Here is a 21,591-nt window from a genome sequence, read left to right as displayed (position 1 = left end):
TAAGATATTGAGAATAAAATAAACATAGCCTAGTCTCGGGCTCGATTTCCAGAACCATAAAACAAAACAAAACAAAACAGAAACCCTAACCAAACGATCAATAGCGGACATATATAACCAAATTAAAACCAGGGAGACTGCTGAGCCCAATTCTGGTCCGTTTGCTCTGCAGAAGCGCTGCTCGCAGACACGGAACCCTTATGGTGTGAAAGACGAATTGTCACTCACTTCCGGCGAAGTGAGAATAAGAAAGGACTACTTCCGGTAATGGGCGGGCAGTAGGTGAGTCTCTTCCGGTACTCTAGCTGAAGACCACTCTGTGCTTGCGGTAAATGACTGGCGTGCGACGGGGCAGAGGCTTTTCTAGCACCTGGTTCTGGTCCCTCAGTTGCCGCTGCACGGTGCAACTAGACACCTGCACTTATTGCTGTAACCTCTCTTCTGCATTCCAAGGTGTTTGAACTCAGTCCATACCCATCTAGCTTCTCTGCCCTTTCCACTCGATTGTTCCTTCCTCTTGGAAGCCCCACAATCCTCGGAGGTATGGGGCTGTGAAGTCAGGAACCACTCCCCGCCCCCAGGATCTCACTGATGGAGGATTAACCACATAGACTCGGGAGACGTCAGATATGGTGCTGACGAACCTCAGGTTAGCTCTGGAGCCTTCTGGAGAACTCCAATGAATGTGAACCTTCCTAAGATAACGACTGGCTGATGGACCATCTCAGGCCGAAGGTTCGAGAGGACTGAACCTGAACTGTTAAGACACCATGGCTGACCAGGTCAGCACACTTCACTGACCTCCTGCCTCTGACACCTGTGCAGACATGGAAAAGATGTCCCGAGTTAGCACAGCCCTGAGCGGCAGTGCTCTGACGGGCCGAACCATGCACTGCCATCTGGACGCGCCAGCTAATGCCATCAGCGTGTGCCGCGACGCTGCCCAGGTTGTTGTGGCAGGCCGAAGCATCTTCAAGATTTATGCCATTGAGGAGGAGCAGTTCGTAGAGAAGCTGAATTTACGTGTGGGTAGGAAGCCCTCGCTCAACCTGAGCTGTGCTGATGTGGTCTGGCACCAGATGGATGAGAATCTGCTGGCCACAGCAGCCACCAATGGTGTGGTGGTTACATGGAACCTAGGTCGGCCATCCCGCAACAAGCAGGATCAGCTGTTCACAGAACACAAGCGCACCGTGAACAAAGTCTGTTTCCATCCCACCGAGGCCCATGTGCTGCTCAGTGGCTCTCAAGATGGTTTCATGAAGTGCTTTGACCTCCGAAGGAAGGACTCTGTCAGCACCTTCTCTGGTGAGGCCTACAGAGGAAGTTGGGGTACATACGGATCTCTGTAGGTGTTAGACCTGACAGGCAGGCTGAAGTGTGTGTCTATCAGAGGCCCTCTGATGGACCCTCAGAGGTGGAACAGCCCAGAAAGAGTGGTGGAAATGGGAACGGTTGGCTCCCTGAGAAGGATAAGCCCAACACTGCTGGTGGGGGGGTGGGGGGGCGAGGCAGGAGGTCAGACCAGTGGAAATTGAGGCTGGGTGGTAGGTGTTGCTAATAGGGAAGGCAGAGCCTTCAGACACACTATAGTGAGTGGCGGAGCCTTGTGTCTTCAGGACTCAGACTGGGATTCAGAGTGAGGTGGGGAGCACACAGGGCCCCTTTCATGGCAGGCCAAGCTGTCTGCATTCAGCCCTCATCCCCCTCTCTCTGATCTTTAATGAGACCAAATGATGCGCAGGCAGAGCCTTGGGGCCTGGAGAATTTGGGGGTTACAACAGATCTTGGGCTGTCTGTGGCAGGGAAAAGCACTGGACACTGTACCTGCAGGCTCCTTGTTTGGCGATCTTTTAAGGTGGGTATGGTCGCTGAGCTCTTAGGTCCTTCGAGGCTAACTAGGCAGCTGGCAGGGTATTGAGCAGAGAACGAGGAGCCTCCTTCCATTCATTGGGTCTTCCACAAGCCTTGGCCTGGGAGATATAGACAGCCAACTAGGGTCGGCTCCTGTGCCTCCAGCGCTCACACATAGCCTCTGAGGCAGGTCTACAGCTTTGCCTGTGCAGAATCTAGGGAACTGAGGCTGGGAGTCTGCACTGAAACTACCTGGCATACTCTGGCCTAGGCAGATTTTGGTGGTGTTTCTCCAGTCCTGTGTTTCTGGGCTGGGCTACAGGCTGGTGAATGACATGGTTGGAGCCACTCCAAGGGCTCCCCCACCCCCTGGGGGCCAGCCCCCTCACTTATGTCTGTACTGCTGTGTGCCCACAGGCCAGTCTGAGAGCGTGCGGGATGTGCAGTTCAGTATCCGTGACTATTTTACCTTTGCTTCCACCTTTGAGAATGGCAACGTACAGCTCTGGGACATCCGCCGACCCGACCGCTGTGAGAGGATGTTCACAGCCCACAATGGGCCTGTCTTCTGCTGTGATTGGCACCCAGAGGACAGGTGTGGTGTGGGGAGAAGACGGGCCTTAAGGCTGGAGGCTAAAAGATGCCTTTGGGTGTGGCAGGGTCTCCTTTCCCATGGGAGAGGTCACTGACAGCTTGAGTGGGACCTTCTCTACAGGGGCTGGCTGGCCACGGGTGGACGTGACAAGATGGTAAAGGTCTGGGACATGACCACACATCGTGCCAAGGAGATACACTGTGTGCAGACAATCGCTTCAGTGGCCCGAGTCAAATGGCGGCCTGAATGCCGCCACCACCTGGCCACGTGTTCCATGATGGTGGACCACAACATCTATGTATGGGATGTACGCCGTCCCTTCGTGCCAGCTGCTATGTTTGAAGAGCATCGTGATGTCACAACAGGCATCGCCTGGCGTCATCCACATGACCCCTCTTTCCTGCTCTCTGGCTCCAAGGACAGCACGTTATGCCAGCACCTGTTTCGGGATGCCAGTCAGCCTGTTGAGCGTGCCAACCCTGAGGGTCTCTGCTATGGCCTCTTTGGAGACCTGGCCTTTGCTGTTAAGGAAAGCCTGGTGGCTGCTGAATCTGGACGTAAACCCTATGCTGGTGACCGACGCCACCCCATCTTCTTCAAGCGCAAGTTGGACCCTGCAGAACCTTTTTCTGGCCTCGCTTCCAGTGCACTGAGCGTCTTTGAGACGGAGTCTAGTGGTGGCAGCATGAGCTGGTTCGTGGATACAGCTGAACGTTATGCTCTGGCTGGCCGGCCACTAGCCGAGCTCTGTGATCACAATGCAAAAGTGGCTCGGGAGCTTGGCCGCAATCAGGTATGTGAAGCTGGAGACCCAGGGTCAGAGACTGCTGCTGTAGTTGGGACATCATACCCACAACCACCCTGAACTTGGTCACAGTGGCAGCCTTTGTCACAATATTTGACAGTGTAAAGATCATGGGAACCACCAGACTAGCCCAAACTCAGGGTGGAGGCCAAGGGAGTCCCGTGCCTACAGCCCGCTCTTCTGCCTCATTCTTGGTGTTGGAGCTGCCTTCTGCTCTCTCTTCCCCATATCTGTTCTATTGCTAATCTTAGCACCAGACACCTCACAGATGGGCTACTGTAGAGTGGACACTGCTCTTTCCAGGGGCCAGTTTCCTGGGTGGTAATGGATCAGGCCATGGGTTGGTATATGATTCTGCTTAGGAGATGGAGACCCCTGAGTGGTTGGTCCCTCCCCCTAGGTGGCACAGACATGGACCATGTTACGGATTATCTACTGTAGCCCTGGCTTGGTATCCTCTGCCAATCTCAACCATAGCGTCGGCAAAGGCAGCTCCTGCGGCCTACCGCTCATGAACAGGTAGATCCTTGGCTACTTCCTGCCCCCTCCCCAGAGTGGACTGCCAGGGCCTGGCCACCCACAAGCCTTCCCTTCCTATAGCTTCAATCTGAAGGATATGGGCACAGGGCTGGGCAGTGAGACACGGCTGGATCGCAGCAAAGGGGACACACGGAGTGATGCAGCGCTGCTTGATTCTTCAGCCACACTTGTCACCAATGAGGGTAGGCAGGGATGCTGATGGGAAAGGGCTGGGGTGCCACTCCCTGAATGACCTCCCTTCCCTGCTGGGCAGATAACGAGGAAACAGAGGGGAGTGATGTGCCTGCTGACTACCTGCTGGGTGACGTAGAAGGAGAGGACGATGAGCTGTACCCACTGGACACAGAACATGTGCACCGTGAGTAGGGGCTGGGTCGGCTATAGAGGGGTCCAACCCAGAACATGGCTCTGTGAGCAGGAGCTGAGTGGAGCGGGAAGCCTACACTCAGGTCCATCTTTCCTCACCCCTGCCTCCCAGCCGAGGAGCCTGAATATGTGCTGCCACAAGAGGCCTTCCCACTGCGCCATGAAATTGTAGACACACCATCTGGGCCCGAGCATCTGCAGGACAAGGCGGATTCTCCGCACGTGAGCGGCAATGAGGCAGACACAGCTTCATTAGCCCCAGTGGACTCCTCCTCCTCCCTCCTCTCTGTCTCACATGCGCTCTATGACAGCCGCCTGCCACCTGACTTCTTCAGTGTATTGGTACGGGACATGTTGCGCTTCTACGCTGAGCAGGGCGACGTGCAGATGGCTGTGTCTGTTCTCATCGTGCTGGGTGAGAGAGTGCGAAAAGACATCGATGAGCAGACCCAGGTGTGTGATGGATCGGGGCGGGGCAGGGGAGGGTCTCCCCAGACTGGCTGCTGGTTCCCTCATCTGAGCCTGTTTCTTTTCCACTGTACCCCCCCCCCCACACACACACACACCCCAGTGTTCCTGGAAACACTAACCTGAGCCTGTCCCTCCCCACCAGGAGCACTGGTACACATCCTACATAGATCTGCTGCAGCGCTTCTGCCTCTGGAATGTGTCCAATGAGGTGGTGAAGCTGAGCACTAGCAGGGCAGTTAGCTGCCTCAACCAAGCCTCCACCACGCTGCATGTCAACTGTAGTCACTGCAAGCGGCCCATGAGCAGCCGCGGCTGGGTCTGTGACAGGTGCGATGGTGCAGTTGGAGAGGTTGGAAGGGAGGCAGCCCAGAGCCCCCCAGCTGAACAGCCCTCCCATTCCCAGGTGCCACCGCTGTGCCAGCATGTGTGCTGTCTGCCATCATGTGGTTAAAGGCCTGTTCGTGTGGTGTCAGGGTTGCAGTCATGGTGGCCATCTTCAGCACATCATGAAATGGCTGGAAGGCAGCTCCCACTGCCCTGCAGGCTGTGGCCATCTCTGTGAATACTCCTGACCTGGCCTTCCCTAAGGCTGATGCAGCGTCCTCAGCTTGATCCCGATGTCCACCGGACTAGGCTCACAGCCCCTTACCCATCCTGTGTACCAGGATGGAAGGTGGCTGCAACTTTTTAACCCAATAAAAATCCAGAGCTGCTGTTTGGCCACTTGTCACTTTCATTGCGCCTTGGGTGGGAACTTTCTAGCTGGAGGGAACTTCCGGTAGGGGCGCTGTAGCCATGGTAACGCACGGTAGTCAATGGCTGCTCGATACAATTTTCACTCCGCCTTGAGGAAATGATTAAATAGGGATGTTGTGTGGATGTGTGTGTGTACAATGCGCGTGTATGAAGAAGGAGGAGATTCCCAAGGCCGGCTGGCTACTGTTTGCAGGTAGCTACAGCAGTCCGGACGGTAAGCCAATGGCTTGTGGTTACGCAAGTGTCGACGGAATTCCCAGCGTGCTGCGCGCCTGCACCCGTATGTTCATGGCGGCGGCTGGACGGCGCGGTCTGCTTTTGCTCTTTGTATTATGGATGATGGTGACTGTGGTTCTGCCTGCCTCTGGCGAAGGGGGATGGTGAGCCACAGGAAATGGGTGGCGGGAGGGAGCCTGAACTTAAAGCTTCGGCTGGCCTGACCTGTTGTCCCTGCAGGAAACAGAATGGGCTGGGAATTGCAGCAGCAGTAACGGAGGAGGAGCGTTGCACTGTGGAGCGTCGGGCACACATCACGTATTCCGAATTCATGCAGCAGTATGTGTGCCTGCCCCAGTCTCAGCATGATTCTAGGCATACTCCCAAGCATGGTCTTTGGCTGCGGAGGTCTCACTGCCTGGTGTGTAGAAGAGGCCCCTGCAGAGTTTAAACTCAGTGCAACATTCTCCTCTTTTCCCCCAGCTATGCCTTCCTCAAGCCCGTCATCTTGCAAGGACTCACGGACAACTCGGTGAGTATTCGTACCCTGTGGGCAACTGCTTCTGTTTGGCCAAGTGCTCAGTTACCTTATCCTCCATCCCCAGAAGTTCAGGGCCCTGTGTTCCCGGGAAAACCTGCTAGCCTCGTTCGGGGACAACGTTGTTCGCTTGAGTACAGCCAACACCTACTCCTACCAGAAAGGTGAGCTACACACCCTGCAAGGTTTGCCTTCACATCTCAAAGGCAGGACTGACCAGTTCCGACTGGCTCCCCCTTCTTGTAGTGGACCTGCCCTTCCAGGAATATGTGGAACAGCTGCTGCAGCCCCAGGATCCTGCATCCCTAGGCAATGGTGAGCCAGACCCAGGCAGCAGTGGGAGTGGGGTACTTGGGAGCCCACTGTTGCCAGTACTCCTGCCTATCACCCTCTCTGCTGGCAGACACCCTGTACTTTTTTGGAGACAACAACTTCACTGAGTGGGCATCCCTCTTCCAGCACTACTCTCCGCCACCATTCCGTCTCCTGGGAACCACCCCTGCTTACAGCTTTGGAATTGCAGGTAGGTGCACTTCAAAACAAACTTGGGGGAGCCCATATATATTTTGTTCATCAGCTATTCATAACTGACCCCACAGGAGCTGGATCTGGGGTACCCTTCCACTGGCATGGGCCTGGTTTCTCAGAGGTTATCTATGGTCGGAAGGTCAGTACAGTGTGTGTGTGTGTGTGTGTGAATCTGGTGTCTGTAGTCCATTGCACACATAGTGAGTGACCTTACACTCCTGCCTCCAGCGCTGGTTCCTCTACCCTCCTGAGAAGACACCTGAGTTCCACCCTAACAAGACCACATTGGCCTGGCTCCTGGAAATATACCCATCTCTAGCCCTGTCAGCACGGCCTCTAGAATGTACCATCCAGGCTGGTGAAGTCAGTAGCTGGTAGGTGGGGGTTGGGCTAGCTCAAACAGCCATGAATCAAACTTTTTTTTTGTCCTCCTTTCTCCCAGGTACTGTATTTTCCTGATCGGTGGTGGCATGCCACACTCAATCTGGACACCAGTGTCTTCATCTCTACCTTCCTCGGCTAGCCAGACAGGCAACTGGCAAGCCCACTGCACCAGCACATGCCAATGTAGTGCTCACAGACTTTATTACAGGACAGTGGCAGCAGCAGCAACCTCAGCCCACCCTCACCCACTCTCCAGCCCAGAAGGGGGACAAGGGAGGCTCATGGCCCAGCAAGGGGTATGCTGAGAAGGGGAGCAGTTCAGAACCCATCAGCAGGGCCGATGGGGGCAGGCCCAGGGACACAAACTATACAGGGACTGGAGCTTCCGTCTCCAGCTCCTCCTGGGCCAGGGTGCCAGGCAGAACATGGGGCCTCAATAGTCCTCTACCCAGCCGTTCTCAGAGATGAAAGCGTCAATGACTTCCTTCATAGCCAAGTTGGGGATGAGCTGTTCCTGGGTCAGAGGGCTCCGGGTCACAGGGTCAAAGTGGCCCACACGCTGCAACAACAGAGTCGAGTGTTCAATGGCCTGAGTATACCCTGATCCGGGTACCAAGGCTCTCCATGGCCCGGTCTCCATGGGCCCTCCTTACCTGCAGGTGCTCCTCAATGTCCTTGCGGTCATAGGTGATACCACTGGGTGTAATGCAGGGTTCCCGCATCAGCTCAAAGCTAATCTTGCCACACAAGTAGTCGGGGATATCTCGCTTCTATAGCACAAGGGGAAAATGTCTAGAACTGGAGAGGGGTGTGGGGGTCACCATACCAGCAGCAGCCCATGAGCTTCTGGGGGTCCTCACCTTTCTTTTCTCGTCCACCTGAGAGAAGAGCTCATCCATATCTGCCATGTATTTATCCTGCAGAGTTGAGTGCCATGTGTGGGCAACTCCTATCTCCACACAGACACACACACTCTGTCCACCAGGGCACTCATGTCATGCATGGGCCAACAGATCCACCAAAGGCTGGGGCACTTTTCATGCCACACACAAACACACACACAATGACCCACATGTGGACTAGGGGCACCCTCACGTGCTTGGCCTCAATGCAGGCCTGCTGGGCCCGGATGTGGCCATCATCTTCATGACCCTCGTGGTTCCGCTGGCACTCCTCCAGTTCCCTGAGGGTTAACCAGAAGCTAGTTGGTGATGGCCCTGACCAGGAAATCACAGAGCCCACCCCGTCTCAGGCCTCTTTCCTCCTGGGTTTCCCATGTACTGGTTGCTGTCCTTCAATAAAAACACTTGTGCTGGTGACTCAGTGTCTGCTGGGGGAGGGACCCACCTCTCTCGCTCAGCAGCAATGAGCCTGGTGAGATATGAATGCAGCTCACTCTCCTGGTGGATGCGCCGTTCCTCGATACTGTTCCAGCGCTTCTTCTTAGCAATGCGAAGGGCACTAGGAATATCATCCCCAAAGTTGAGTCGCTGCTCCTTGGCCAAACTATAGGCTAGGGGAGTGGACACTTTTGGTTACACTTGTCAACAATCCTGGTCCCCCAAGGTGCCCACAACCTTGCATCTTGTCAGCCCACCTCGCTGCAGATTGGCAATGGCCTCATCATAACTTTCCATCTCCAGCTGGCACTGCCCCAGGAAGAAGTGCGCCTTCACAGACTGCCCGTCCAGCTCCAGGGCTCGCCGGCAGTCAGCAAGTGCCTGTTCAGGCTGTTGCATCTTCAGATAGCACAGGGCCCGGTTGGTGTAGTACACTGCCACAAGTGGGTTCCGAGTCTGGGGACCAAGACCAGGCGACAAGGAGTGTGGGCTCAGTTGATCCCCTCTCTTCTAGCAAGCTGAAAGCCAATGATCTGGACAATGCTCCAGCTTTGGGGGCCCATGGCTGGAATAGAGGAACTGGAGATTTCCGAATTATCAAGAGCTCTGGATTCTGGCCATGCTTTCTTGCCTCCAACTGCTTTTGAGAAAAATCCCACAACCCCTCTACAAGCTTTGGGCTTGGGAGTCTCAAGGGGCAAGGGCTCCTGGTGTCATCCTTAGTCTTACTTAATCAAGCATCCCGCCCGCCAGTTCCCAGTCAAATCAGCCCTCGACTCGGGAACAGCAATCCGGGCACCAGGGGAGCGAGCGAGTCATCGAGTCCGGGCTGCCAGAAATCCTGTCCGGAATCACAAAACTGGGAGGCACATCGGGCCCCGCCCCCGCCCCCCCGCACTCACGATGGCGCGGCCGTAGCAGGCCGCCGCCTCCGGGTACTTGCGGCCCACGAAGAGCCGGTTTCCCTGCTCCTTGAGCTCTTGCGCACTCGGGCTCTTATCAGGGCTGCCGCCGCCACCAGTGCCCAGCCGCGCGCCGCCCTCCTTTTCCTCCTTGCCCTTCATGGCGCCGCGCGGCACGGCTTGGGCTCCGCGCCCGGCCACCTAGATCTCGCAGCCCGCGCAGCGATCAGCTCCGCCCGGTCGGCGATCCGCCACCGGAACTTCCGGTGTGGGGCGGAGCTGGCATGGGGACACGTGAGCAAAGGCGGAGCCTCGTGGATTGAGCCAGTTCCCTTAGCTCTGAGAAGCTTCCGCTGCGCTCTACAGGCCCCGCCCTACAGTAACCGGGACCTACCCTGCTCAGACCAAGGCTCCGCCCATCGGCGCTCAAGCCCCGCCCTCCGGCCCCACGCAGGGCGAACGTGGCTGCGGTCATTGAGAAGTGGCGTTCCGAGGGCCGGTCACTAGGCCCGGGTCCTAGCGCACCACTAGGGCACACACGGGCTCACGCGACAGCCTGGGAACGTCTGGACCGCCGGTAGGATGGCGGAATTGAGGGTAGAAGAGAGGCCCGCAGGTCAGACCGCTCTCGAGGGGCTTCCTCGGGAATCGGGAGGAGCTGCCTGCGGCCATTAATGGCTGAGAAACAAGCACGTGACACGCTGACACCAAAGGACCTTCTGCGGTTGCTGTAGAAGTAGCTGCGGGTGCGCGGCTGGACTCTTGCCCTTCTTGCGGTCATGGGGAGGAGCTTCTTCAAGGGCGGAGCCGGCAGGTTTCCTTGGAGAGCGCCTGCACCAAGACCCTTTGACCCCATGGTCTGTCGTTGAGGCATTTCTAGCCGCTGCTGCATCAGCTGTTGGCCGCTAACACCCCCCACCCCGGACTTGGAGAAGCAGAACTCGGCTTTCTGCTGATCTGGGCGCCGCAGTCAAACTTCGCTGCGTGGTTTCTGCCACTGCCTCGAGTGAGTAGGTAGCATCTTTGCCCAAGTTGGGTGGGGGCTCTAGGAGCTCAAAAAAAGCTATCCCCAGAACCTCCTTGTCACTCTTTGCAGTGGTCCTGGAGGCAGAGGTTTCTGGGGTTGCAGCTTTCATATACGAAGAGGCGGTGGCTACAGTTCCTAGCTTGCTAACCCTCCAGTACACACTCAAGCACTACTTGCTGTTTCTAGCCCAGGTGCAAGAGTTCACTGCCTTGCTGAGCAGGGCTGAGCGGGGCCTGAGAGGTCATCCAGGGCCCATCATGGTTCTGGTGGTTTGTAACTTGACCCCAGAACCTTTGTGGACCTCACTAGTAAATGTCTTAGAGTTGTAGACTCTTCGTCTTGTGCAAACTTGGGCTATGGGCAGATGTATGCCCAGACCTGCTGCCTGACCTTCACCCCGACGGGGCCTCCCACAAGGACCTGCCAAGAATTACAAGCCCCGGGCCAAGTGAACCTAGCTCTGTTGTGGGCTAGCGTTTGGAAGGGAGGCTGAAAGAACAGGAGATTGGAAGCTCTTGTAGCACAATAAACCATTGCTGAACTTGGACTGACCTGGAAGTCCACAGTTTCTTCCCAGGGGCCCCACCTCCTGTGGATTCCGGCCATGGCCAGGAGTAAAGCTACCACCTCAAGTCAGGTGCAGAGCTTGAAGGGGGAGAGGGAGCGCAGAGCCTCCTGGAGGGGAGGTGGCTCATACAGCTTGGGTGAGGGGCAGACAAGCCTGCAGAGCCCCAGGACAGCTACCTGGTGCTGTGTAAAATATTTATTCATTCTCCAAAAAGGCTCAGACTGCAAGTCCTGGGGTCAGTGGGGAGGGAAGGGGTCTCCTCTAGGGCCACACTCAAGGTCCTCCACCCAGCCCTGGCCCAGTAGCACCCCTCCCCCTGGAAAGGCCTGGGGGGGGCAGCAAGGGCTGCAGTAAGACTTGGCTTCAGCTGGGGGTGGGGGATCACAGGGCCCCCCTGCCCCTGTGGGGAAAAGCAGCCAAGAGGTCCATTCATAGAGGGCAGACATGCAGGCCCACCTGGTGCCTGGCTCTAGCCATATGGCCCTAGGGAGCAGGTCAAGGTGGAGGGGGGATATCGGCACCCAGCAGGTCATAGGCAAAGACGTTCCAGAAGATGGCGAAAAGCAGGAAGGTGCCATAGGCAAGTAGCACCACCCACCAGCCGCACTGGTCCCTCAGGCGCTCCTCATAGCTCCGAAGGATGGTAAGGCCCATGCTTACACCTACCACTGCACCAGCCAGGTGTGCCATGAAGCTGGGCTGTGGGCCTGAGGCAGGCAGTGGTGGGGAGAAGCGTAGCCACACAGCCCGGCCCACTTCGGAACTCACTGCAGAGGGAGCAACAGGTGGGAGGGGCCCTGTCTGCAGGTAAAGGGCCTCCCAGCGCCCCACCTGCCCCGCTACTCACTGCACACCAGAGCCAGCACCATCCTCAGCAGCTTGTATGGACACCGCATCCCAGCCCAGTTCTGATGGGGGCAGGCAGACAGGCTGTGAAGCATGTCCAATGGGCCCCTTCCCACCTCCCCAGAAAGGCAGTCCCATTACCATGACAACATTGGCCAGGTGTGCTGAGCACAGGGCATAGACCCCTCCAGAGCCCCCTACCACGGGGGCACGCATATCTGTGATAGAGACAGTCAGGGAGCCTGTGGGCAAAGGGAGAGGTGAGGGCACAGCTGGCCCTCCCCTCAACAGGTGAGGTAGGCAGGGGACCCACCCACCTATGTGCCAGTCTCACCTGCCAGCACTCCCGCCAGGTAGAGCAGGCTGATGCGAAGCACGCCATGTACCATCTCCAGGGGCACACCGATCATCAGCTGCAGGAGGGCATTGAACCCTAGCTGCTCCAGCCTGGCCACAGAGGAGCATGGCAGAGGTGGTCAGATGGGTACCCTGCCTACTCCAGACCACCACAGGCAGTGTAACTTAGCTGGGAGATAAGCCTTTGGAGTCAGTGGGCAGGTGCTGGGGGTAAGAGTGGAGAAGAGGCTCTGGAAGGCAAGGCTCACTTACCCGACATGCATGAACATGTAGGTGAGGAAGCGCCATGCCCGAGCACGGTGTCCTGGGTGATACACCAGAGGGCTCTTCATATATTCAGGGTGGTAGGTCTGGAGCACCCACTTGTTGAGACGTGCCCCGTAGCACAGGAACACGATGATCTGGGGACACTAGTGTTAGGGCTGGTCAAGACTAGGGACTCAGGAGGCCCCAGGGCAATGTGTAGGCAGGCCCACCTGGGCAAGAGTGACCGAGGCCATGAACACAGGGGGTGGGCAGGTGCGGTGCCTGTAGAAGTACCAGCGGCGGTCCACCTCACAGGGCAGGATCTCGTAGGCCACATAGCGCACAAACCGCTTATAGACACTCAGGCCTGGCTCATCTAGCAGTCCGTCTCGGGGCAGTGCCCGCTGTCCGTTAGCAATGGCTCTCTTGAAGCTGCTGGAACGCTTGCTGCTGATCTGAAGGGCAGGAACCTTAGTGTAGGTGACTGTATTGTTCCTGTGGAGCCCTACCTTACTTGGCTGTGTGGCTGCTAATGGTCTGAGGGTCTTCCACACTGCCCAGGTCTGTAAGCCCTACCCAGTAAAAAGCTGTGTGCCCACCCAGCTTTGGTCAGGGTGCTGCGCTTGACCAGGCCTGGGCCCTCCCCTGCTGCCCACACACCATGGCACTGACCAGGTCCACCAGCTCCTGGTAGCAGACCTGGCCCCGCTCGTTGCTCTGAGCCAGAGCCACCAACATGTCCAACTTGGTGGGGTCCAGGGGCAGCTCATGGCTGTGTACCAGACCAGCGAAGGTGTCCGCACCGATGAAGCCTGTGTTCTCAGGATCCAGCTGCTGTGGTGGGGGAGTAGAGGGTGGGCCAACTCCCAGCCACAGGGCTGAGCTAGGCTGGCTAGGAAGGCTGGACCTTTGTGCCAGTCAGTGCCTGTTTGCTAGAACCAGCTTGTTCCCAGGCCCTGGCAGGGCAAGGTGCCTGGTTTGGCTGTTCTACCACCTCATATTCGCTCTACCAGTCCTAGAAAGGGGAAGGACCTAGGTCCAAGGACCACCTCCCTCCATCCCCAGCTTTCCGTGGAAACCCGATGAAGCCAGACCTTTCTTGGGGTCGGGAGTCTCAGAGACCAAGGTCGTGCAGGGAGGGGGATTTGGGAGGCGGCTGCCCGGGCCTTCTGCGAGCATGGTCCCTCCCCCGAACCCCTCACCGGCTGGAAGGGCGCCAAGGCAGTGCCAGCTCCCACCCACCACGCACCTGCTCCTGAATGAGCTGCAGCAGCGAGCTCCTGTCCATAGAGCCGGGCCGAGGGCCGGGGTCGGCCGAGGCCGGGAGGGGCTGCTCTGCGGACCGCTCCGCTCCGCCCCGGCCGGCCCGCTCCGCCTGCTCTGCTCTGCGCTCCCCGAGCTCAGACAGCGTCACCGAGATGCCAGCCCAGCGCGCACACAGCCAGAGTACGCGCATATCCTGCACGCGCACGCGCGGCCCCAACTCGATGCACTGCCTGGGTAGAACCGTCCCCCACCGAACAGCTCGACCCAGAACCACTGCCTGCGTCCAGCTCTTGCACCACGTGCAGCAGAAGCTTCTCCCAGTAGGCCATAGCTGGCAGCCTGCAGCACCCAATACCCTCTTAGGCAGCCTCTCTGTTTTATTACCTTCCCTAGGATGCTTGCTTTCTACTAAAAATAAAGTCTGTGACCCATCCCAGAATGTCAAGGTCCATTTGCTCCCATCACACTTTCTCCTGAGCTGGAGCTGCTTTCAGTAGACACACTTGTCCTTATTTGCACTGTTCCAGCAACGAAGCCCCAGGTTCCCTATTCATGGCCAAGGCTGGGAGCTCTAAACCAAACATCCCTGAATTGGATTTGAGATAGCAGGGCCTCCAGTGCAGAAACACCAGTCAAGAAGGCACAGGGGATAGCCAGGAAGAGCCACAGATAGCCACGTGAAGGTAGAACTGACTGCAGCTTGGATAAGGGAGGGGGTGTGCTCCTGAGGACAGTGAAGGTGACAGACCAATAGGATGTGTAACCATGGCAACCCTTCCAAGTATCATTCAAAACAGAATCTGCTCCTGCAAAGATGGGATGGCAGTTATTCTTGCCCGATGGGCCTCTATAGGGAATACAGCTGCCTACAATAAGCAGCCTGCCTTAGATGCTCAGTGGGACGGCAGGCCAGTAGGCTGGGACTGGAGCAGGAGGCAAAGGCCTCATTTTTCAGGGATCCCCATTCCATGGACATTCTGGGGCAGAGAGAACCCACCTGACCCAACCCAAGTGACTCGTTGAGTGTATGGATTCCTGTTTGGGTGTCTTTGGTGGTAGGAGGTCATGTCCAACAGCCCATCCTTCACTCAGCTTCTGGCCAGGCTGAGATCTATGGCTGTCCCTTGCTTGTCACAGCCAGGCTACACATAAAACCCAGGCTCTCAGCAGAGCCAGGAAGGCTGCCTGGGCTGTGTGCAGTGTGGGGCAATGAAGAACCAACAGCAGAAGCCATGTTCCCAGAGAAGCAGCAGGAGCCCTCTCTCACACACCCCCACGACACTGATGGATGCTGGCATTACTGGACAGCAGACCCCTCAACTGGACCTTCCAGAGCCATTAATCAGCATGACTAGTGAGACCACAGAATGGGAACCAGGGCACGGGGGAGACAGACGGGTCAGGTGGCATTTCCAACTCACACAAAAACAGCAGTCACATTGCGATTGAAAAGCCATTTTTATGGGGCTGGAGAGGGCATGGTGGTTCAGAGCACTGGCTGCCTCTGCAGAGGACCTGGGTTTGTTTCCAACACCCACGGGATGGCTCACAATCATCAGTTAACTCCAGTTCCAGGGAACTCCGACATACTCATTTGGCTTCTGTCGGCACCAGACACACACACGGGGCACTTACATATATGCAGGCAAAACACTCAAACTCATAAAAATAAGCATATTTTTGAAAGAAAGAAAGAAAGAAAGAAAGAAAGAAAGAAAGAAAGAAAGAAAGAAAGAGAGAAAGTTGCATTGAGAGATCAAAATCCAAGAGATGGAAAAGACAAGTGAAATTTAATCAGGAAAGCCAGTTCTGCTCGCTCTGCAGCTGGCACAGTGTGAGTAAGGCTCCACACCTGACAAAAAGGTAGGACCTTTGTGACTATCGGGTCCCTCCCTGATTTGACCACTACCTCTTGCCCTCTACATGTCCACTGGCCATGCACAACCAGGAAGGGGGGGACACACCCTGAGAACTTCGGGTCCTGGTCACTGGCTTCCTTACCCACAGCCCAGCCCCTTACACACAATCCTCCCTCCCTCCAAGGCTAAGGCCTCACACCTGGCATCAGTACTCTCAGGCTCAGCAGGACAGGCCTGGAATAGGGCAACAGACTTTTGGAAGCCAAGATCTAGACACCAAGTCCCTGAGCAGGAACCCACATCAGTCCCAGGGACCCTGTAGCCAGCCACACAGACATTACTCCAACAGGCCGAAAGCCTATACATCTTTGCCGTGTGGGCCCACACAAGGCACCACAGTGTGCTGTGCCTGGGGGCAGGAGAGTTTCATGGGTCCTTTGTCATCGGCTCTTCACTAGGACCCTGTATAGTGAGAAGCTAAGGACAGCAGCCACCGCCGTGCCGACAGCCACCAGCACTCCTCGGAGCCAGAAGGAGGTGGGGTGCAGCTCTGTGTGCACCAGGTGTCTGTGGAAAGAATAATACTCAAGACGTGTGCTTGCGAAAAGCTCACTGCTGAAAACCCATCCCAGGCAGCCAGAGGCCAAGCCAGAGACCATCCAGCATAGCTCTCTGGGCCACAGGCCCCACCCTACAGCTCTGACACCTTTGTACCCAGACAGACTAAGCCCCACCCACACTGAGGCTGCGGTATACTCACGGGAAAGTGGCCATGGTAGCAAGTTGGGTAAAGACATCTGTGCTGAGCTGTGCGGGTCCCAAGCAGGAGAATGAGGCTGGGGCAGGCAGCCGGTGCCTCCGGCAGAACTCAGCTGGTGACAGCCCTGGGGGGACAACACCTTCAGGGAGATCAGCTTTGGAGGCGATAAAGAGGCAGGGGGTCTGCCCATCCATGTAATAACGCTGCCAGGAAAAAAGAATCGAGAGCTGAGCTTGCTGGCTAACTGGGCTATGGCTGGGATCCCCCTACAGGACCTCAAGTCAGGGCTTGCCTTGTATATGGTAGCACAGTGTACAAAGGTCTTGGGATCACTGCTGTCAAACATTAAGCAGGCAACATCACAGGTAGTGTCTAGAGAGGTGTCCAGGAGGCCGTCAGCATTCACTTCACACAGCTGGGACAAACAGTAGCTTTAGTGGCCTCCCCACAGCTGGGTCCCTCAAGGGCCACCCTGAGACAGCTCCATTAGGAGGAAGAATATATGGGTATAGGGGTATCACAGGTATACCCTTCAGGACATGGTGCACAGGCCCTCACTCACAATCAGGTACTTCTCCTGCCCGCTGACCCGCACTGTATTGATGGTATGCAGGGGGAATTTCTCAGGGGGGTCCCTGGCTTCCTGTGTGGACAGCAGGAAGAGTTTTTGGCCCCAGAGTTCTCTGTGGCACCCCTCTTGCCCCCTTGAGTTCCCAGGTAGGGGCTGGGGCCTCCATAATTCTCACCCCAAGGCTGTTGCCAAGGAAGGCTTGCAAGAAGGCTGACTTGCCCACTCCTTGGGCTCCCAGCACCTTACACATGAGAACGCTGCGCTGTGTCTGCCCTTTCTCCTGGTCCAGTTTCTTCTCACGGGTAACTGAAAAGGTGAGCTCACGTGAGGGTGTTGGCCATCAAGAAGGGCTTGGCTGGGCCCAGGGACCAAAAAAGTGTTCACCTACCTGTGATAGCCTGTGCCTGAGAGTCCTGTTCACAGAGGGTAGGGTAACCCAGGTAGCCAAGGTGTGCAAGGCATTGCTGGACATCCAAGTAGGTCATGAGGCTGGGAGTAGAGGAGGGTACAGGGCTAAGGAGAGTAAGATGGGATGGGTAGGGACAGATAGGTAGACAGGGACTGTACTTACGTCCACTGGCAGAGATAGCCATGCAAAGGCAGACAGCCAGCCTGAGTAGGGACTGTGTGTAAGAGTTCAGGGCCCCATGGAGCACCTGAGAACACACTGAAGAGATTCTGTAGTTCCGTGGGCGAGAGGACACCATCATGGTCCTACAGGCAAAGGGGCTATGGTGACAAGTTGCTGTGCGGGGAGGGGTGTCAAGGTGTGAGGTGATGTGCTCACCTGGTCATGCTTCTCGAACATCCGCTGCACAAACTGGTAGCCACGATGGTTGAGCTCTGTGCTGCAGCCAGGGGGGACATGGAGCCTGTGGGGATGCACTTTAACTGTCACAGTTCAAGTGCCTGGGCAGTCAGGCACTCCCAACAGAACCTCTGGTTACACGGTTGGGGCTAAGCAAGGGAGGAGCTAATGAGTGTGTGTTGAGAGACCAAGCTAAAGTCCCCAGGTCACAAGGATCGACCCCAAGAGGATAAGCACCACTGCCCACCAGCCTACAACTCACGGTGGATAGAGGTAGTCGGGCGTTAGCTCCAGTGAGTCACTGTAACCAAAGCGCCGCAGGATGGTCCATGTGGTCTCGTGCCGGCCACGCTGGATGAAGAGTGTGTTCAGGAAGAGGAAGCCTGTGGGAAGGTGGAAGGTTAGTACACCGCCTTGCCACTCCCCACACATCAGGGTATAAGGTGATGTCTGCCTCACCTTCCAGGGTCAGCCGGTCATTCTGCACACCACCTGACACGTTCTTGCACACCACCCTCTTCACATCCTCTAGGGCCTGTGGGGCCAGGGGATGGCCAAAGCAGGACTTCTGCCTCCGGTAAGAGAGTGCTTCAGATCAGTCAGCTATCCTGATGACCCTCTCACAAGGGCAGCTAGGGTGTCAGGGCAGGACCACACCTGGAAGGCATTGAGTTCCTCGTCGCTCAGCCCGTGGTCTCGGTCCTGGTCCGACAGCCTGAAGATGCGTGTGAGCGCCTGGGCGCATGCAGGCCTGAGCTGCAGGGACACAACACCAAGTGGCCCTTTTCCTGGCCACCCTGTCGGTGCGCTCATTTATTTGTACTCCTTATCCAAGGCACATGTGGGCCTTGGGATGGGACTTTGAGAAATAGGTGTGTGGCCCTCATCCACTACTTACCTGTTTGGCCTCAGGGTCATAAAGGGGGGCTGTGGGATGCAGAACAGCCTTCTGGGCATAGTAGAACAGCTCTGAGATATTCCTCAAGTGCTTGGCTGAACACTGGACAAGGGTAAGGAGGGCAGGCTCAGGAGGGACCCATGACAGATCTAGGGAGCTGCTTCAGGGTCTTACCACAGCCCTCCCTGCTCACCTCCACGCAGGTCTCTATCTCAGGAAACTGGCTCATAATGGGCAGCACAGCCTCCATGCTACTTCCCGGCCGCAGGTCAGACTTATTGCCCACCAGGATGATGGGCAACCTGGGAGAGAGGCCATGATCACCAGGGATGGGGAGCAGGTGGGCTCTAGTTCCCCCTAGCTGAGGCCCTGCTAGTCACCTGGGCCCTGTCGCCGTCCTGCCATTCACAAGCGGGATCCACTTGGTTCGGATCTGAAAGACCAAGTCCAAGTGTGAGGCGAGAGCATGCGCATGCTCACCAGCCCATGCTCTTCTTCCTGGGGCTACACAAGCTTTAAGAGTGCAGGAGCAAGCTGGTGGGAGACTGCAGACGACAGACAGGGACTTGTCTGATTCTCCCCCAGCAAGCTGGGGTATGAGGAGAACACTTCCTAGCTCAGAGCTGTGGGGGTTCCTGAAAGGCTCAACAGATGTGAGGCTAGGAGAAAGGGCTGAGCATCAAGAGCCATTGTGTACTGTCCAGGCCAACTGCCAACTAAGCCAGGCACGAGGACAAGGAGGGCTAGAGAGATAGCTCAGTGGTTAAGAGCACTGACTGCTCTGCAAGGGGTCCTGAGTTCAATTCCCAGCAACCACATGGTGGCTCACAACCATCCGAGGACCTCTTCTGGTGTGTCTGAAGACAGCTAAATGTATTCATATAAACAAATAAGGGTTTTGTTTGTTTGTTTGTTTGTTTTTTGAGACAGGGTTTCTCTTGTTAGTCCTGGCTGTCCTGGAACTCAGGCTGGCCTCGAACTCAGAAATCCGCCTGCCTCTGCCTTCCAAGTGCTGGGATTAAAGGCGTGCGCCACCACGCCTGGCTCAAATGAGTCTTAAAACAACAACAACAAAAATGGCCAAGGAGATCCCCTCTTGCTTACCTTCTCAATGGTGGTCTCCTCAGACACATCGTACACCACACACACTACATTTGCCTAAAGGAAAGCAAGGCACAGGGTAAGCATTGCCTGCCTGCTCGCTATGGACAGCATAGGCCACTCCCAGCATGTCCCGGGTGCTCACAGCAGGATGGGTAGGGCTCTGAGGCCAGGAAAGTCCACCTTTGCCAAGCAGGCCTCTCCCTGCCAACACTCCCTAAGAGACACCAGACCCTAGCACCAAGGCGCTAGACAGCACATCCTAGACTTATGACAGACCTATCACACGCAGGGTACAGTCCCAAGGCAGGTCTCTCTCACTTTCTATCTCAGTACAAGCAGCAAGGAGGCTGCAGATGCAAGCAAGGAGACACTGCATCCTGACCAAGTGACCTGAAGGACTGCATTCAGGGACATAGTAACTCTGGCATCAGGGAATGCCTAATTAAGATGGCATCCACTACAGCCTAGGGAGGATTAGTACTGGGGAACGGAAGTATGTTTAAGGAAAAGCAATGAAGAATGTGTGTGTGTGTGTGTGTGTGTGTGTCTGCTCCCCTCTGACCCTGGGAAGGATCAGTAATGGCAGTACTGGCGAGGTCCTAATTCCCAGAAAGCTGTGATCTGGAAAAGCCAACAATACTCAGCCGTGAAGGTCACAGCTGAATTATCAGGGTCAAGCAGAGTCACCTAATCCAGCCGCCAGTAGAGGAAGCCGATTAAGACTAGGTGGCAGCAAATTAGGACCAAGGAATTGGGCTCAGTACCCAAGGGCCTGCAAGATGCACCGCACCTTGTGGATCTCCTCCTGAAGTTCTTCCTCTGTCTGCTCCGCTTCTAAAAGGAAAAAGAATCCTATGTAGAATGGCTGTTGCGCTCGATTCAAACCGGCTGCAGGCTCAATACACACCGGCTGGGAGGCAGCATTGGAGATACCTGAGTAATCCACGATATGAGTGGGCACCTTTTCCGGGGTGACGTCGGCGGGGATGGTTATCTCCTCCGCGCGGGCAGGGACCTGCAACAGGTGGATCAGTATTGAATGCGGAGCGGCTGCCCAAAGCCTGGCATCCACCCTAAGTGCCCAGTCCGCCCCGCGCACCTCCTCGGGAAACTCCTCGCCGACCAGCGACAGGATCAGAGAAGTCTTCCCCACCTGGGCTGCGCGGGGAGAGGGAACAGTAGTCAGGAGCACCGCCGAGGTCACGGCGACCCCATCGGTCTTCCCGCGGCCCCAGCGCACCTACCCTCGCCCAGCAGCAGGATGCGCACATCGCGCCGCATGGCTGCTGCCCGCAGCAGCACCCCAAACCCACCCCTCCCGGCCCGGAACGGACTAAGTAAACCCAATCCCAACCCCAACCCTCTCCTTCAACCCGCTCAGGCCCCCGCACTTCCTGTCTTCAGTACCGCCCTCACCCAAGCTTCCGGTCCCGCCCACACAGCGCCAGCTAGTGGTTGGGCTAAGGCAAGGTGCCCGCGCCCGCCTGCCAGTTGAGTGTTCCTGACTCTGCAGGTGGTGCAAACATCTCAGACCCAACGGGCTCCTCAGGTGGACAGGCCACTGGCAGGTAGAAAGGGTGAGCTCAGGCCAGAAGTGATGCAGAGACACAATTTATGGAACAATAAAACAATGTATCGCTGGGGCCTAGCAAACACATAAGTGGATGCTCACAGGCAGCTATTGGATGGATCACAGGGCCCCCAATGGAGGAGCTAGAGAAAGTACCCAAGGAGCTAAAGGGATCTGCAACCCTATAGGTTTGGAACAACATTATGAAATAAACAGTACCCTGGAGCTCTTGACTCTAGCTGCATATGTATCAAAAGATGGCCTAGTCGGCCATCACTGGAAAGAGAGGCCCATTGGACTTGCAAACTTTATATACCCCAGTACAGGGGAACGCCAGAGCCAAAAAGTGGGAGTGGGTGAGTAGGGGAGTGGGGGGGGGGGAGGGTATGGGGGACTTTTGGGATAGCATTGGAAAT

At 56.4% G+C, this 21,591-nt stretch overlaps 5 protein-coding genes across 9 annotated transcripts; 2 read left to right on the top strand and 3 right to left on the bottom strand.

Moving 5' to 3' along the window:
* Positions 1–256: 256 nt before the first annotated feature.
* Positions 257–5,344, top strand: Wdr24 (WD repeat domain 24). Its single transcript, XM_021149444.3, has 9 exons — positions 257–1,308; positions 2,272–2,449; positions 2,570–3,242; positions 3,655–3,773; positions 3,855–3,976; positions 4,048–4,152; positions 4,273–4,613; positions 4,774–4,958; positions 5,035–5,344. Exons 1-9 carry the CDS (start codon positions 828–830, stop codon positions 5,201–5,203), a joined length of 2,373 nt encoding a protein of 790 aa, XP_021005103.1. The 5' UTR covers positions 257–827; the 3' UTR covers positions 5,204–5,344.
* Positions 5,345–5,442: 98 nt separating this feature from the next.
* Jmjd8 (jumonji domain containing 8) lies at positions 5,443–8,372 on the top strand. Of its 2 annotated transcripts, XM_021186204.3 has the most exons (9): positions 5,451–5,767; positions 5,844–5,942; positions 6,087–6,135; positions 6,209–6,305; positions 6,388–6,456; positions 6,545–6,664; positions 6,741–6,808; positions 6,898–7,032; positions 7,112–8,372. In XM_021186204.3, the coding sequence occupies exons 1-9, from the start codon at positions 5,499–5,501 to the stop codon at positions 7,190–7,192; spliced, it is 987 nt and encodes a 328-aa protein (XP_021041863.1). In that variant the 5' UTR covers positions 5,451–5,498; the 3' UTR covers positions 7,193–8,372. The 2 variants fall into 2 exon arrangements, with proteins under 2 accessions (XP_021041864.2, XP_021041863.1); XM_021186205.3 differs by lacking the exon at positions 5,844–5,942 and having other exon boundaries at positions 5,443–5,767.
* On the bottom strand, positions 7,236–9,571 carry Stub1 (STIP1 homology and U-box containing protein 1). Its single transcript, XM_021186206.3, has 7 exons — positions 9,296–9,571; positions 8,651–8,849; positions 8,401–8,566; positions 8,149–8,236; positions 7,914–7,970; positions 7,707–7,823; positions 7,236–7,612 (listed from the first exon to the last, which is right to left on the bottom strand). Exons 1-7 carry the CDS (start codon positions 9,455–9,457, stop codon positions 7,487–7,489), a joined length of 915 nt encoding a protein of 304 aa, XP_021041865.1. The 5' UTR covers positions 9,458–9,571; the 3' UTR covers positions 7,236–7,486.
* A 111-nt stretch (positions 9,572–9,682) lies between these two features.
* Rhbdl1 (rhomboid like 1) lies at positions 9,683–13,925 on the bottom strand. Of its 4 annotated transcripts, none has more exons than XM_029470937.2 (8): positions 13,589–13,925; positions 13,000–13,173; positions 12,570–12,794; positions 12,346–12,494; positions 12,071–12,183; positions 11,878–11,954; positions 11,738–11,798; positions 9,683–11,657 (listed from the first exon to the last, which is right to left on the bottom strand). In XM_029470937.2, exons 1-8 carry the CDS (start codon positions 13,793–13,795, stop codon positions 11,386–11,388), a joined length of 1,278 nt encoding a protein of 425 aa, XP_029326797.1. In that variant the 5' UTR covers positions 13,796–13,925; the 3' UTR covers positions 9,683–11,385. The 4 variants fall into 4 exon arrangements, with proteins under 4 accessions (XP_029326797.1, XP_021005061.1, XP_029326796.1 ...); XM_021149402.3 differs by having other exon boundaries at positions 11,878–11,978; positions 13,012–13,173; positions 13,589–13,919; XM_029470936.2 differs by having other exon boundaries at positions 11,878–11,978; positions 13,589–13,830.
* A 1,451-nt stretch (positions 13,926–15,376) lies between these two features.
* On the bottom strand, positions 15,377–20,986 carry Rhot2 (ras homolog family member T2). Its single transcript, XM_021149404.3, has 19 exons — positions 20,850–20,986; positions 20,705–20,763; positions 20,539–20,620; positions 20,396–20,439; positions 19,606–19,659; positions 18,882–18,934; positions 18,695–18,803; positions 18,502–18,603; positions 18,261–18,359; positions 18,063–18,171; positions 17,866–17,986; positions 17,583–17,667; positions 17,367–17,509; positions 17,184–17,284; positions 16,971–17,101; positions 16,787–16,867; positions 16,517–16,639; positions 16,225–16,427; positions 15,377–16,031 (listed from the first exon to the last, which is right to left on the bottom strand). The coding sequence occupies exons 1-19, from the start codon at positions 20,884–20,886 to the stop codon at positions 15,905–15,907; spliced, it is 1,863 nt and encodes a 620-aa protein (XP_021005063.1). The 5' UTR covers positions 20,887–20,986; the 3' UTR covers positions 15,377–15,904.
* Between the last annotated feature and the right edge of the window lie 605 nt (positions 20,987–21,591).

This window comes from Mus caroli, unplaced genomic scaffold (assembly GCF_978045245.1).
Source record: "Mus caroli unplaced genomic scaffold, Mus_caroli_1 scaffold_18, whole genome shotgun sequence".
NCBI lineage: Eukaryota > Metazoa > Chordata > Mammalia > Rodentia > Muridae > Mus > Mus caroli.
Note: the sequence above shows the minus strand (reverse complement) of the source record. Positions and strands in the feature narration are given on the sequence as shown.

Bases quoted from the DNA above. Each gene is read 5' to 3' on its own strand.
- Wdr24 (XM_021149444.3), top strand. From the start codon at position 828: ATGGAAAAGATGTCCCGAGTTAGCACAGCCCTGAGCGGCAGTGCTCTG. The intron at 3,243-3,654 runs GTATGTGAAGCT...CCCTCCCCCTAG, and splicing joins GGGAGCTTGGCCGCAATCAG to GTGGCACAGACATGGACCAT. The intron at 4,614-4,773 runs GTGTGTGATGGA...CCTCCCCACCAG, and splicing joins ACATCGATGAGCAGACCCAG to GAGCACTGGTACACATCCTA.
- Jmjd8 (XM_021186204.3), top strand. From the start codon at position 5,499: ATGTTGTGTGGATGTGTGTGTGTACAATGCGCGTGTATGAAGAAGGAG. The intron at 6,136-6,208 runs GTGAGTATTCGT...CTCCATCCCCAG, and splicing joins AAGGACTCACGGACAACTCG to AAGTTCAGGGCCCTGTGTTC. The intron at 6,809-6,897 runs GTCAGTACAGTG...TCCTGCCTCCAG, and splicing joins AGGTTATCTATGGTCGGAAG to CGCTGGTTCCTCTACCCTCC.
- Stub1 (XM_021186206.3), bottom strand. From the start codon at position 9,457: ATGAAGGGCAAGGAGGAAAAGGAGGGCGGCGCGCGGCTGGGCACTGGT. The intron at 8,850-9,295 runs GTGAGTGCGGGG...CTTGGTCCCCAG, and splicing joins CCTGCTACGGCCGCGCCATC to ACTCGGAACCCACTTGTGGC. The intron at 7,824-7,913 runs GTGAGGACCCCC...CTTGTGCTATAG, and splicing joins AGGTGGACGAGAAAAGAAAG to AAGCGAGATATCCCCGACTA.
- Rhbdl1 (XM_029470936.2), bottom strand. From the start codon at position 13,795: ATGCGCGTACTCTGGCTGTGTGCGCGCTGGGCTGGCATCTCGGTGACG. The intron at 12,795-12,999 runs GTGTGTGGGCAG...CCTGCCCTTCAG, and splicing joins TGGACCTGGTCAGTGCCATG to ATCAGCAGCAAGCGTTCCAG. The intron at 12,495-12,569 runs GTGGGCCTGCCT...TAGTGTCCCCAG, and splicing joins CCTCGGTCACTCTTGCCCAG to ATCATCGTGTTCCTGTGCTA.
- Rhot2 (XM_021149404.3), bottom strand. From the start codon at position 20,886: ATGCGGCGCGATGTGCGCATCCTGCTGCTGGGCGAGG. The intron at 17,987-18,062 runs GTGAGGCAGACA...ACCTTCCCACAG, and splicing joins TGACCGGCTGACCCTGGAAG to GCTTCCTCTTCCTGAACACA. The intron at 17,668-17,865 runs GTGAGTTGTAGG...GCATCCCCACAG, and splicing joins CCCGACTACCTCTATCCACC to GCTCCATGTCCCCCCTGGCT.